The sequence below is a fragment of the Salvelinus namaycush genome, chromosome 26 (genome assembly GCF_016432855.1).
Source record: "Salvelinus namaycush isolate Seneca chromosome 26, SaNama_1.0, whole genome shotgun sequence".
Lineage (NCBI taxonomy): Eukaryota > Metazoa > Chordata > Actinopteri > Salmoniformes > Salmonidae > Salvelinus > Salvelinus namaycush.
Genome location: NC_052332.1, coordinates 23,124,930 through 23,140,412, shown reverse-complemented (window position 1 = coordinate 23,140,412; position 15,483 = coordinate 23,124,930). Strand labels below are relative to the sequence as shown.

General features: G+C 43.0%; 1 protein-coding gene across 2 annotated transcripts; it reads right to left on the bottom strand.

The window, feature by feature from the left end:
* Window positions 1-11,334: 11,334 nt before the first annotated feature.
* On the bottom strand, window positions 11,335-14,004 carry LOC120021766 (boophilin-H2-like). Of its 2 annotated transcripts, XM_038965612.1 has the most exons (6): window positions 13,858-14,004; window positions 13,083-13,292; window positions 12,645-12,809; window positions 12,209-12,277; window positions 11,985-12,063; window positions 11,335-11,799 (listed from the first exon to the last, which is right to left on the bottom strand). In XM_038965612.1, exons 1-6 carry the CDS (start codon window positions 13,919-13,921, stop codon window positions 11,745-11,747), a joined length of 642 nt encoding a protein of 213 aa, XP_038821540.1. In that variant the 5' UTR covers window positions 13,922-14,004; the 3' UTR covers window positions 11,335-11,744. The 2 variants fall into 2 exon arrangements, with proteins under 2 accessions (XP_038821540.1, XP_038821541.1); XM_038965613.1 differs by lacking the exon at window positions 11,335-11,799 and having other exon boundaries at window positions 12,034-12,063; window positions 12,209-12,407.
* Window positions 14,005-15,483: the final 1,479 nt, after the last annotated feature.

The window sequence follows — 15,483 nt, the reverse complement described above, 5'->3', positions numbered from 1 at the left end:
GGGCGCGGACCAGCTAGTAAGTGTCTTCACAGACATTTTCAATCTATCCTTATCCCAGTCTGTAATCTCAACATGTTTCAAGCTGACCACCATTGTCCCTATTCTGAAGAGTTTCAAGGTAACCTGTCTAAATGACTATCGCCTTGTAGCACTCACATCTGTAATCATGAAGTGCTTTGAAAGGCTGGTCATGACACACATCAACACAATCCCAGGCACCATATACCCACTCCAATTCGCATACCGTCCCAACAGATCCACAGATGACGCAATCTCAACTGCACTTCACACTGCCCTCTCTCTCCTGAACAAGAGGATAAATAACTATGTGAGAATGCTGTTCATAGACTACAGCTCAGCGTTCAACACCATAATCCCCTCCAAGCTCATCACCAAGCTAGGGACCCTGGGACTGAACCCCTCCCTCTGCAACTGGATCCTGAACTTCCTGACAAGCCGGCCCCAGGTGGTGAGGGTAGGCAACAACACCTCTGCCAAGCTGACCCTAAACACAGGGCCCCTCAGGGGTGTGTGCTTAGTCCCCTCCTGTACTCCAGGTTCACTCACGACTCTGTGGCCACGCACGACTCCAACACCATCATCAAGTTTGCTGATGACACGACGGTGATAGGCCTGATCACCTACGGCGATGAGTCAGCCTACAGGGAGGAGGTCAAAGGTTTAGCAGTGGTAGACAACAACCTCTCCCTCAACCTCAGTAAGACCAATGAGCTGATCCTGGACTATAGGAGAAAGAGAGGAGGGTACGCCCCCATCCACATCAACGGGCTGTTGTGGAGCGGGTCGAGAGCTTCAAGTTCCTTGGTGTCAATGTCACTAAGGACTTAACATGGTCCACACGCACCTGCACAGTCGTGAAGAGGGCACAGCAGCGCCTCTTCCCCTCAGTAGGCTGAAAACATTTGGCATGGAAAGCCATAGACTGTTCACTCTATTACCGTCCAGCAAATGGTAGCGGAGCATCAGCTCTCAGAACAACAGGCTCCGAGACAGCTTCTATCCCCAAGCCATAAGACTGCTAAATAGTAAATGAATGGTACCCAAACTATCTGCACTGATTATATCTTGCACTGACCCTACGCCCACTCACTAGACAAACCATAAACACACTACATACTACATTTACACTCCTACACACATTCACATACAGTTGAAGTCGGAAGTTTACATGCACTTAGGTTGGAGTCATTAAAACTCGTTTTTCAACCACTCCACAAATTTCTTGTTAACAAACTATAGTTTTGGCAAGTCGGTTAGGACATCTACTTTCTGCATGACACAAGTCATTTTTCCAACAATTGTTTACAGACAGTTTATTTCACTTATAATTCACTGTATCACAATTCCAGTGGGTCAGAAGTTTACAAACACTGAGTTGACTGTGCCTTTAAACAGATTGGAAAATTCCAAAAAATTGTAGACCTCAACAAGTCTGGTTCATCCTTGGGAGCAATTTTCAAACGACTGAAGGTACCACGTTCATCTGTACAAACAATAGTCCGCAAGTATAAACACCATGGGACCATGCAGCCGTCATACCTCTCAGGAAGGAGATGCGTTCTGTCTCCTAGAGACGAACATACTTTGGTGCGAAAAGTGCAAATCAATCCCAGAACAACAGCAAAGGACCTTGTGAAGATGCTGGAGGAAACGGGTACAAAAGTATCTATATCCTCAGTAAAACGAGTCCTATATCGACATAACCTGAAAAGCCGCTCAGCAAGGAAGAAGCCACTGCTCCAAAACCGCCATAAAAAAGACAGACTACGGTTTGCAACTGCACATGGGGACAAAGATCGTACTTTTTGGAGAAATGTCCTCTGGTCTGATGAAACAAAAATAGAACTGTTTGGCCATAATCACCATCGTTATGTTTGGAGGAAAAAGGGGGAGGCTTGCAAGCTGAAGAACACCATCCCAACCGTGAAGCACGGGGGTGGCAGCATCATGTTGTGGGGGTGCTTTGCTGCAGGAGGGGCTGGTGCACTTCACAAAATAGGTGGCTTCATGAGGAAGGCAAATGATGTGGATATATTGAAGCAACATCTCAAGACATCAGTCAGGAAGTTAAAGCTTGGTCGCAAATGGGTCTTCCAAATGGACAATGACCCCAAGCATACTTCCAAAGTTGTGGCAAAATGGCTCAAGGATAACAAAGGCAAGGTATTGGAGTGGCCATCACAAAGCCTTGACCTCAATCCTATGGAAAATTTGTGGGCAGAACTGAAAAAGTGTGTGCGAGCAAGGAGTCCTACAAACCTGACTCAGATACATCAGCTCTGTCAGAGGAATGGGCTAAAATTCACCCAACTTATTGTGGGAAGCTTATTGTGGGAAACATTTGACCCATGTAAAACAATTTAAAGGCATCGCTATCAAATACTAATTGAGTGTATGTAAACTTCTGACCCACTGGGAATGTGATGAAAGAAATAAAAGCTGAAATAAATAATTCTCTCTTCTATTATTCTGACATTTCCCTATTCTTCAAATAAAGTGGTGATCCTAACTGACCTAAGACAGGGAATTTTTACTTGGATTAAATGTCAGGAATTGTGAAAAACTGAGTTTAAATATATTTGGCTAAGGTGTATGTAAACTTCCGACTTCAATTGTACATTACATATGCACACACGCACTTTTACAATCATAATTTGCTGCTGCTACTCTGTTCTTAATTTTACTATTATTATTATCTATCCCGATGCCTATGTAAAGGATAACACGCTGCGTACTTAGCGAGTACCACTTCGGCCTATACCTGGCGCGAACTCTGCTTTACACGTGATCGCCCTCCTCAAGCAGATTAGCCGATTGCGCCACCTCAAAAGCGAGCTAATGAGACGACGCATGCGGGACACCTCATGCTGAGGAGCACGTTTCACACATCCCCATGTGCTATACCTAGTCACTTTGCCCTGCCTTCATGTATCAGTGGAGGCTGCTGCAAATGGGATGGCATCTAACACATGGAAACCACGTGTTTGATGTATTTGATACCGTTCCACTTATTTCAGGGTAAAATCTACACCAGTTGTATTCGGTGCATGTGACAAAAAAAAAAGGATTTGATTTGACATAGTGTTATGTGCTGTATTTGGAGTGTATTTGTATCAACAATATTAAATTAGCAGACAACTACTTAGAGTCATTTTAATTTGCGGTTAAGGTGATGGCTCTCAGTGCATTCGGAAATTCAGAAGCCTTGCCTTTTTCCACATTTTGTTAAGTTACAGCCTTATTAAAAAAGGTATTATATTATTTATTTTCCTCATCAATCTACATAAAGAATGTCGCACACTCCATGTATAATCTTCCAGCAATTTAATGGATTTTGGCATCACTGTGCCTTCCTCAGGGTAATGGCATGAACACTTGAACCAGGTTATGTATACACACAGTGCAATTAGTGTAACCAATGACAGTAGTGAGGGGTGTGTCATAATGATTAAGTTAATAAAAATGATTTAGTGAAACTGTTAAAAAAGAGTATATGGCATATTAAATATATTATGCTATTGTTATCATATAGAAACATAATGGAATAGTGTACATCATATTAGCATCAACATACATTGTTGTTTCATTCAATTTCACATAATTTCGTATTTAATTTTTGTTACATGTAATATTGGTTCAACCTTAATTTATAATGATCATCATCAACAGAGGGAACACATTAGGTGTACGCTAATAAGCTGTAAAAATAAGAATTTTTACATTTATAAGACTTGTTCATAAAGGAAAATGTGTTCATAAGAAGGGCCTGAGATCAAAGTCAATATTCAGACCACCAGGGGTCAATGTTTTTAGATAGGATATCCAGTAAGCCTCTCTTTGAAGTAGTTGGATCTCAATGTTACCTCCTCTCCTTGGTAGAGCAACATGCTCAATGCCTGTGTATTTGAGGGAGGAGATGGGATGGTTAGCTTCAACAAAGTGAGCTGCTACTGGATAGTCAATGTTCTTACACCTGATTGAGCTGCGGTGTTCAGCTATGCGTTGTTTTAATTGTCTTTTCGTTTGTCCTACATAGGCTTTTCCACATGAACAGGTGATGAGATAGATTACTCCCTTGGTCTTGCATGAGATGATACCCCTAACAGGGATCTTTCGACCTGTATGTGGGTGTCTGAAGAAAGACGTTTTTATAGTGCTATTACACTGTGCGCATGAGCCACAGATTTGTTTAACCCTGCATAACTGGCTATATGGTAGATCATTCTTGAGGGGAAGGGGCTACTATTAGGGCTACTTAAAATAGGGCTACTTAATGTTAGATCCCTCACTTCAAAGGCAGTTGTAGTCAATGAACTAATCACTGATCATAATCTTGATGTGATTGGCCTGACTGAAACATGGCTTAAGCCTGATGAATTTACTGTGTTAAATGAGGCCTCACCTCCTGGTTACACTAGTGACCATATCCCCTGTGCATCCCGCAAAGGCGGAGGTGTTGCTAACATTTACGATAGCAAATTTCAATTTACAAAAATAAAAATGACGTTTTCGTCTTTTGAGCTTCTAGTCATGAAATCTATGCAGCCTACTCAATCACTTTTTATAGCTACTGTTTACAGGCCTCCTGGGCCATATACAGCGTTCCTCACTGAGTTCCCTGAATTCTTATCGGACCTTGTAGTCATAGCAGATAATATTCTAATTTTTGGTGATTTTAATATTCACATGGAAAAGTCCACAGACCCACTCCAAAAGGCTTTCGGAGCCATCATCGACTCAGTGGGTTTTGTCCAACATGTCTCTGGACCTACTCACTGCCACAGTCATACTCTGGACCTAGTTTTGTCCCATGGAATAAATGTTGTAGATCTTAATGTTTTTCCTCATAATCCTGGACTATCGGACCACCATTTTATTACGTTTGCAATCGCAACAAATAATCTGCTCAGACCCCAACCAAGGAGCATCAAAAGTCGTGCTATAAATTCTCAGACAACACAAAGATTCCTTGATGCCCTTCCAGACTCCTTCTGCCTACCCAAGGACGTCAGAGGACAAAAATCAGTTAACCATCTAACTGAGGAACTCAATTTAACCTTGCGCAATACCCTAGATGCAGTCGCACCCATAAAAACTAAAAATATTTGTCATAAGATACTAGCTCCCTGGTATACAGAAAATACCCGAGCTCTGAAGCAAGCTTCCAGAAAATTGGAACGGAAATGGCGCCACACCAAACTGGAAGTCCGTGCAGTATCGAAGAGCCCTCACTGCTGCTCGATCATCCTATTTGTCCAACTTAATTAAGGAAAATAAGAACAATCCTAAATGTATTTTTGATACTGTCGCAAAGCTAACTAAAAAGCAGCATTCCCCAAGTGAGGATGGCTTTCACTTCAGCAGTAATAAATTCATGAACTTCTTTGAGGAAAAGATCATGATCATTAGAAAGCAAATTATGGACTCCTCTTTAAATCTGTGTATTCCTCCAAAGCTCAGCTGTCCTGAGTCTGCACAACTCTGCCAGGACCTAGGATCAAGAGAGACACTTAAGTGTTTTAGTACTATATCTCTTGACACAATGATGAAAATAATCATGGCCTCTAAACCTTCAAGCTGCATACTGGACCCTATTCCAACTAAACTACTGAAAGAGCTGCTTCCTGTGCTCGGCCCTCCTATGTTGAACATAATAAACGGCTCTCTATCCACCGGATGTGTACCAAACTCACTAAAAGTGGCAGTAATAAAGCCTCTCTTGAAAAAGCCAAACCTTGACCTAGAAAATATAAAAAACTATCGGCCTATATCGAATCTTCCATTCCTCTCAAAAAAAATTGAAAACGCTGCAACTCACTGACTTCCTGAAGACAAACAATGTATACGAAATGCTTCAGTCTGGTTTTAGACCCCATCATAGCACTGAGACTGCACTTGTTAAGGTGGTAAATTACCTTTTAATGGCGTCAGACCGAGGCTCTGCATCTGTCCTCGTGCTACTAGACCTTAGTGCTGCCTTTGATACCATCGATCACCACATTCTTTTGGAGAGATTGGAAACCCAAATTGGTCTACACGGACAAGTTCTGGCCTGGTTTAGATCTTATCTGTTGGAAAGATATCAGTTTGTCTCTGTGAATGGTTTGTCCTCTGACAAATCAACTGTACATTTCGGTGTTCCTCAAGGTTCCGTTTTAGGACCACTATTGTTTTTACTATATATTTTACCTCTTGGGGATGTCATTCGAAAACATAATGTTAACTTTCACTGCTATGCGGATGACACACAGCTGTACATTTCAATGAAACATGGTGAAGCCCCAAAATTGCCCTCGCTAGAAGCCTGTGTTTCAGACATAAGGAAGTGAATGGCTGAAAACGTTCTACTTTTAAACTCGGACAAAACAGAGATGCTTGTTCTAGGTCCCAAGAAACAAAGAGATCTTCTGTTGAATCTGACAATTAATCTTGATGGTTGTAAAGTCGTCTCAAATAAAACTGTGAAGGACCTCTGCGTTACTCTGGACCCTGATCTCTCTTTTGACGAACATATCAAGACTGTTTCAATGACAGCTTTTTTCCATCTACGTAACATTGCAAATATCAGAAATCTTCTGTCCAAAAATGATGCAGAAAAATTAAACCATGCTTTTGTTAGACTACTGCAATGGTTAGACTACTGCAATGCTCTACTTTCCGGCTACCCGGATAAAGCACTAAATAAACTTCAGTCAGTGCTAAATACGGCTGCTAGAATCCTGACTAGAACCCACAAATTTGATCATATTACTCCAGTGCTAGCTTCCCTACACTGGCTTCCTGTTAAGGCAAGGGCTAATTTCAAGGTTTTACTGTTAACCTACAAAGCGTTACATGGGCTTGCTCCTACCTATCTTTCCGAGTTGGTCCTGCCGTACATACCTACATGTACGCTATGGTCACAAGACGCAGGCCTCCTAATTGTCCCTAGAATTTCTAAGCAAACAGCTGGAGGCAGGGCTTTCTCCTATAGATCTCCATTTTTATGGAATGGTCTGCCTACCCATGTGAGAGACGCAGACTCGGTCTCAACCTTTAAGTCTTTACTGAAGACTCATCTCTTCAGTAGGTCATATGATTGAGTGTAGTCTGGCCCAGGAGTGTGAAGGTGAACGGAAAGGCTCTGGAGCAACGAACCGCCCTTGCTGTCTCTGCTTGGCTGGTTCCCCTCTCTCCACTGGGATTCTCTGCCTCTAACCCTATTACAGGGGCTGAGTCACTGGCTTACTGGTGCTCTTTCATGCCGTCCCTAGGAGGGGTGCGTTACTTGAGTGGGTTGAGTCACTGACGTGATCTTCCTGTCTGGGTTGGCGCCCCCCCCCCCCCCCCCCCCCCTTGGTTTGTGCCGTGGCGGAGATCTTTGTGGGCTATACTCGGCCTTGTCTCAGGATTGTAAGTTGGTGGTTGAAGATTTCCCTCTAGTGGTGTGGGGGCTGTGCTTTGGCAAAGTGGGTGGGGTTATATCCTTCCTGTTTGGCCCTGTCCGGGGGTATCATCGGATGGGGCCACAGTGTCTCCTGATTCCTTCTGTCTCAGCCTCCAGTATTTATGCTGCAGTAGTTAATGTGTCGGGGGGCTAGGGTCAGTTTGTTATATCTGGTGGATTTCTCCTGTCTTAGCCGGTGTCCTGTGTGAATTTAAGTATGCTCTCTCTAATTATCTCCTTCTCTCTTTCTTTCTCTCTCTCGGAGGACCTGAGCCCTAGGACCATGCGTCAGGACTACCTGTCATGATGACTCCTTGCTGTCCCCAGTCCACCTGGCCTTGCTGCTGCTCCAGTTTCAACTGTTCTGCCTGCGGCTATGGAACCCTGACCTGTTCACCGGACGTGCTAAAAAAGCCAACTGACATTTACTCCTGAGATGCTGACTTGCTGCACCCTCGACAACTACTGTGATTATTATTATTTGACCATGCTGGTCATTTATGAACATTTGAACATCTTGGCCATGTTCTGTTATAATCTCCACCCGGCACAGCCAGAAGAGGACTGGCCACCCCTCATAGCCTGGTTCCTCTCTAGGTTTCTTCCTAGGTTTTGGCCTTTCTAGGGAGTTTTTCCTAGCCACCGTGCTTCTACACCTGCATTGCTTGCTGTTTGGGGTTTTAGGCTGGGTTTCTGTACAGCACTTTGAGATATCAGCTGATGTAAGAAGGGCTATATAAATACATTTGATTTGATTTGGTCATTATAAATTAAGGTTGAACCAATATTACATGTAACAAAAATGAAATACGAAATTATGTGAAATTGAATGAAACAACGATGTATGTTGATGCTAATATGATGTACACTATTCCATTATGTTTCTATATGATAACAATAGCATAATATATTTAATATGCCATATACTATTTTTTAACAGTTTCACCAATTCATTTTAATTAACTTAATCATTATGACACACCCCTCACCATTGTCATTGGTTACACTAATTGCACTGTGTGTATACATAACCTGGTTCAAGTATTCATGACATTGCCCTGAGGAAGGCACAGTGATGCCGAAACCCATTAAATTGCTGGGAGATTATACATGGAGTGTACGACTTTCTTTGATAGTTTATTCGCAGTTAGTCAGCACCTCCACACAACCTATTATTCTGGGTGTGCGCCAGCTCATGTTTTTTTACATCAATCTACACACAATACCCCATAATGCCAAAGCAAAATAATCCATGATCTTCATTCATCAGTCATATCCATGAAAATCCTAAACATAAACTAATTTAATCATTATATGAACATAGGGGGACATGAAAGGGAGCTTTCTAGTGACTTATTTTTTACTTTTCTATTTATTAGAGAATTACTCAAATGCAGTCAGGGTACTGTATTGGCCGTAGAGTTAACATGTTATAATATCTGGATATCTTTCCAGATTATTTCTCATAACTAAATGATAATCATGTATGACCAAAGACAATTATAGCATTATATAACATATACAATCTCTACCCTCTAGTATAACTGAATATCACCTCCATTTTGTACATGCGAATTGCCATTGTGAGCACGTCACTAAGGACAAAGCAGTGAAATTGTCTACTGAGGCATGGATGGAATTTTAAAGCCTTTGAGCGGGGGAATATTGTCAGTGTTTGTATATTTAGAGACATAATGTCACGATCTTGGAAATGAATGGACCAAGGCGCAGCGTGAATTGAGTTCCACATCTTTTTAATACAAAGTGAAACTAGAAACAAAACTTGCAAAGAACGTGAAGTCGTAGTGCCCAAACACACTAACACAAACAATATCCCACAAATGCAGGTGGGGGAAAAAAACGACCTAAATATGATCCCCAGTTAGAGGCAACGATTACCAGCTGCATCTAATTGGGAACCACACAAACCACCAACCTAGAAATCTAAAAACTAGATAAACCCTCCGGCTGCAAAAACTGAAACCAAATGGGGAGGGTAGGGGGGTGACTAGTGTTGGTGGCGGCTCCGGTGCGGGCCTTTGCCCCCGCCCAGACCACGGGTCCGGCCATGGAGCCAGGTAGAACGCCGTGCCCGGACTGGGCATCGGCGCAGAGGAGGATCCCGGCCATGAAGATGGGTTGGACACCGTGCCCGGGCTGGGCACCGGCGCAGAGGAAGGCTCCTGCCCTGGAGCAGGACTGGACACCTTGCCTGGAAGCTCCGGACCGTTGACCGTCGCTGGAGGTTCTGGACCGTTGACCGTCGTGGGAGGTTCCGGACCGTTGACCGTCGTGGGAGGTTCCGGACCGTTGTGGGTGGTTCCGGACTGGGAACTGTCGCCGGAAGCTCTGGACTGTGAATGCGTACTGGAGGCCTAGTGCGTGGAGCCGGTACAGGTGGCACCGGACTGGTGACACGCACTTCAGGGTGAATGCGAGGAGCTGGCACAGGACGTACCGGACTGGGGAGGCACACTGGAGGCCTGGAGCCGGCACAGATGGCACCGGACTGGGGACACGCACTTCAGGGTGAATGCGAGGAGCTGGCACAGGACGTACCGGACTGGGGAGGCGCACTGGAGGCCTGGTGCGTGGAGCCGGCACAGGTGGCACCGGACTGGTGACATGCACTTCATGGCGAGTGCGAGTAGGAGGCCCAGGACGTACCGGACTGGGAAGACGCACTGGAGACCTGGTGCGTAGAGCCGGCACGGGTGGCACCGGACTGGTAACACACACTTCAGGGCTAGTGCGGGAAGCTGGCACAGGACGTACCGGACTGGGAAGGCGCACTGGAGGCCAGATGTGTGAAACCGGTGCAGATGGCACCGGACTAGTGTCACGCTCTTCAGCACGCCAGCATTCTCATCACTACCACCTCTCTCCGGAATCTTTCATCAAATTCCTCCTCCGACTCCCAAACAGGCTCTGATACTCTCCGCTGCTCAACCGCCCAAAACAATCTTGGAGTTTCTGTGGCCGTGGTCCCCGGCGTCGTTGTTGTCCTTCCCTGCTCCTTGGCGACTCCCGCCAAGGAAGGGTTTTTTGTCCTCATGTCCTCCCAAGTCCACAACTTCCTTACCTCATTTTCACGCTGCTTGGTCCTTTGTTGGTGGGATATTCTGTCACGATCTTGGAAATGAACAGACCAAGGCGCAGCGTGAATTTAGTTCCACATCTTTTTAATACAAAGTGAAACTAGAAACAAAACAAAACTTACAAAGAACGTGAAGTCGTAGTGCCCAAACACACTAACACAAACAATATCCCACAAATGCAGGTGGGGATAAAACCGACCTAAATATGATCCCCAGTTAGAGGCAACGATTACCAGCTGCCTCTAATTGGGAACCACACAAACCACCAACCTAGAAATCTAAAAACGAGATAACTCCCCCAGTCACACTCTGACCTAAACGCCATAGAGAACCGAGGGCTCTCTATGGTCAGGGCGTGACACCTAAAGTACATTTTAAATGTAATCCATCTATAATATGCCAGGGATTTTTGGGAGATCAAAAGTCATAAGTGGGATATTTTACATATATTTCACAGAGCAAAACAATCACTGAACAAACAGTTGACTTTTTCACATCAGTTTATTTTTCCATGTGCTTGGACAACTTGGAAGAAAAAGACCATACCAAATTCTGAAAATGCATTTATTTTCATGTTTGTACAATAAAGAACAAATGCAAACATTCATATCCAAATTTAAAAACGTAAATCCTTTCAACAATCTATTTAATTGTTTATAAGATAGACTTATTTGAAAAATAATTAACTTAAAACCAGTGGCGGATGGTGGGAGGTGCTATAGGAGGACGGGCTCATTGTAATGGCTGGAATGAAATAAATGGAACGGTATCAAACATATGGCAATCATGTTTGACTCCGTTCCAATTATTTAATTCCAGTCCTTACAATGAGCCCGTCCTTCTATAGATCCCACCAGCCCCCACTGCTTAAAACATGGCATTGTAATTTGAACATGAATAAGTGTTTAGGTTTCTTGAAAAGGAGAGTTGATCAGTTTATAAGTCTGAGACCAGTTTGAGGGTTGATCAGATCAGTCCTTGTTACAAAATTCAACATACAATATGCAGGCATTATTTACAGTTTGGTTAATGCTCATCACCTGCTAACTTTGTCAACATCCCACAGTTTATAAACCAAAAAATATATAGATAATGCACGGGATACATTTTCCTTTTTTATTCAACCAAAATAGAGTACAACATTTAAAACATAACACATTTAAACTAAATCCAAAACAAGGGTTGAGGGTGATGCATCTCTACTTCATCTCAAGAGTTGGTACCTGCTCACTCCCTTTTCTTGATTTCTCTTTCCTGTGAAGTAAAAAAATATATGTTAAAATTTCAGTGTAATCAAATTTGAAATCTGAATCTATAATTTCCAGAGGTAACATACTTATTGATATTACCATGAAATTCAAAGATGGGTTCTCACCCCTTTCCCTCATTTTATTTACTGTATTGACTTTGTAAGAGTACATTGCTGCACCTTTGCTTACCTTTGGACAACAAAAAGAACAATAGCAGAGATCACCGCCACTGCGAACACAATTCCTCCTAAAATACCCACAATCAGTCCTGAGACAAACACAACAAAGACAGTTAGGATTAAGAACCAAAAATACAAAAGCAACTCTTTCATAACCACAATATAGCTCAATTACAAAGATTATCATCAAGATATTAGCTAATTTCTTATCTGTACACAAAGGTATTGATGTACCTGCATTAGTGGAACTCTCATCTGGGTTGGGTCCTGGTTCCATAGCACCACCAAACCTTCCTGCTTTGGCTGCAGAAGAATAATATCTCACATGAACGGGACGAACAAGCATAATAGAGACAGAGTTGCAATGACGTTGTGGAGGAAGGACCTCTAATGGACTGAGAAGAACCGTCCGAACAGTTAGTCAGGTGAGTGTCTGTTGTAAAGGAGAATTGCACCTCAATGATTAAAATGCACTTCAATGTCTACAAACTATTTTCATACAGAAACAAGCCTTTACACGTGGCAGTAGAGTGAAATATAGAAATGTGTAGGTTCATTATATTGAATATGATGGGTTGTTGATTTTTGAGTGCATATTGAGGTATATTGCCATTACCTCAGAGGAAGAGATGAGAAATAGTGGCATCACAACAATATATAGTGAACTGACCCATGCATGTCTGCAGACACTGCTCTCGGGTCTCGAAGCGGTTGCCATTGCCCTGACAGCCACTGTAGTGGAAGACACGACAGTTCCCCTCTTCTGCGTTGTAGTAGTGCATCAGCAACATAGCAAAACAACTACCATGGTCTACTGGGAGGCCACACACTCCATCTGAGAGAGCAGAGAGAATAGATGAGGAATATGAATTGGTTTGACAAACTTCTATGAACAGCTCAACAATTCCTCCTTAAATGGATGGATCATTTTGAGAGAGGTTAGTGTAGCATAATAATCAGATTATAGGATTGCTGTGTCTGTTTGCTTATTATGTGGTTTTGTTAATATCTTATCTTTTATGTTCATGAATCCTCTTTGAATCTACACCTAACAAAATGGCCGCCATACAGCAGCCGCTCTCAATCCCCACCCTCTGTAGCAGCCTACCTGCAGCTGGGTAGAGCTCTTCAAACTTCTCAGAGCAGGCCTTCATACACTGCATGTCTGTGTTGAAGCGGTTCTCATTCCCTTCCAGTCCTTTGTAGAAGAAAGGAAAACAGGCGCCTTTTCCCTCATTGTAGTAATACTGCAGTTGTTTGTCGTCTTCCTTTCCCTCCACTGCCTTCCCCTCGTCCATCTTACTACTGCAAAATGGCTCTGACAGAAGATAGCCACTTGTCAGTCACTGAGTAGTTACAGTACATGTTCTCTTGCCAGTTTTGACAGAGTTCTTCAACAGTAAAAATACAGTTTCTATTAAAGATTTGCAAGTGCATTCTAAATCTAATTTGAACCATCTCAGCTGTCTGAATTTTTTTTTCTGAGTCTGACACACCTGTGCTTGAAAAGCAAGGCTTTTCCATTCCTAGCATCTTAGCATCATCTTCACACTTCTCTCAACATTTTCTCAATATTCATCACAATCATATTGATAAATGATCCCACTCACAAATGTAACTTCAGCCTTACATTGGATGGGTTACATAATTCATTCGTAATTCATTAATTTCAGAGAAAAAATATAACATTATTTACAATACTAGACTTAGTAACCGTGTTTGCCTTACTTTGATATAACTGGACATAAAGGAATTATGACAAAGTAGGAACTCAGTGACCTGGTTACAGTAGCACACATACTATAGTTAAAGCAGTTAAAGCAAAGCGATTAACAAGGGTTCGTAGAGAAAATGCAGAATGTTAAGAAACAGAATATACTCACTCATGGACGAAGCTACAGGAAGCATAACTCCAAGTAAAAAGACATGTAAGAGTGGATTTGCCATCGTTTTGACGCTGGTAGGCCAAGACTGTAGATTCCCCCAGCAGAAAGATGTCAAGTTTCTTTTCAAATCCTGTTCTATGAGCTTCTGTCCACAGGCAGGGAACGTCGTTTGGACCCCTTATCAACAAGTAGGTTTTTATTACCTAGGAGTGTCTCGCTGTCGGTCACTGACCTCATGGTTTCAGTCATAAAACATGGAAATTTCTGGCAGTATCTTGGCAACACTTTTTCAGTGTTCATTTTTTTATTGTAGTTGAGTAATCAAGCATTTCACAAACAGAAATTGAGAAATAAAGCAAGCCTATCCCCAACTACAAGACCTTATGGTTACCTTTCTTGTATCTTCAAATAAATATTGTCCATTTTCAAAATGTAAAGTCCTCTGCAGTGGTTACATTGAGCTGGAGCAACCCAGAGCTGAGCTCCTGAACCTTGGGTCAAAAAGCAGGATAGAAAGTAGGATAAAAGTACTAACCCTAACCATACAATGGGAATACATTGTACTTACAGCAGTTACCCTATCCATAGCCATAACCCTTAGCCCAAACCTATTTTCATGTCCAGATCCCGGTTCAACCCTAGCCTCAACCATAACCCTAACCCTAGCCTCAACCATAACCCTAACCCTAGCCTCAACCATAACCCTAACCCTAGCCTCAACCATAACCCTAACCCTCAACCATAACCCTAACCCTAGCCTCAACCATAACCCTAACCCTAGCCTCAACCATAACCCTAACCCTAGCCTCAACCATAACCCTAACCCTAACCCTAGCCTCAACCATAACCCTAACCCTAGCCTCAACCATAACCCTAACCCTAGCCTCAACTATAACCCTAACCCTAGCCTCAACCATAACCCTAACCCTAGCCTCAACCATAACCCTAACCCTAGCCTCAGCCATAACCCTAACCCTAGCCTCAACCATAACCCTAACCCTAGCCTCAACCATAACCCTAACCCTAACCCTAGCCTCAACCATAACCCTAACCCTAGCCTCAACCATAACCCTAACCCTAGCCTCAACCATAACCCTAACCCTAGCCTCAACCATAACCCTAGCTTTTTGCTATTGAAGAACTATTGAAACTGGCAAGAGAACATGTACTGTAACTACTTTTGTTACTGACAAGTGGCCTTCTGTCAGAGCCGTTTTGCAGTAGTAAGATTAATGAGGGGAAGGCAGTGCAGGGAAAGGAAGACAACAACAAACTGCAGTATTACTATGATGAGGGACCAGGCGTCTGTTTCTCTTTTTTCTACAAAGGACTGGAACGGAATGAGAACCGCTCAACACAGACAGGCAGTGCAAAGAGGCCTGCTCTGCCAAGTTTGACGAGCTCTACACAGCTGCAGGTAGGCTGCTACAGAGGGTGGGGAGGGAGAGTGGCTGCTGTATGGCAGCCATTTTGTTGATTCTACATCTAACAAACAAGAAGACCATATTACTATGCAAATTATACAGTGTTGCAATATGTGTATGGGTTTTTATTATAATGTTTAAGACCAGGCACCACAGGCTAAAATGACATTTTTGCATCTACTTTTAAATGTTGGGGCAT

Excerpts from the sequence above, each read along its gene's own strand:
- LOC120021766 (XM_038965612.1), bottom strand. The coding sequence starts at position 13,921 with ATGGCAAATCCACTCTTACATGTCTTTTTACTTGGAGTTATGCTTCCT. Across the intron at positions 12,064-12,208 it reads TGAGAGTTCCACTAATGCAG|GACTGATTGTGGGTATTTTA; the intron begins GTACATCAATAC and ends TGTTTGTCTCAG. Across the intron at positions 11,800-11,984 it reads GTTCTTTTTGTTGTCCAAAG|GAAAGAGAAATCAAGAAAAG; the intron begins GTAAGCAAAGGT and ends TTTACTTCACAG.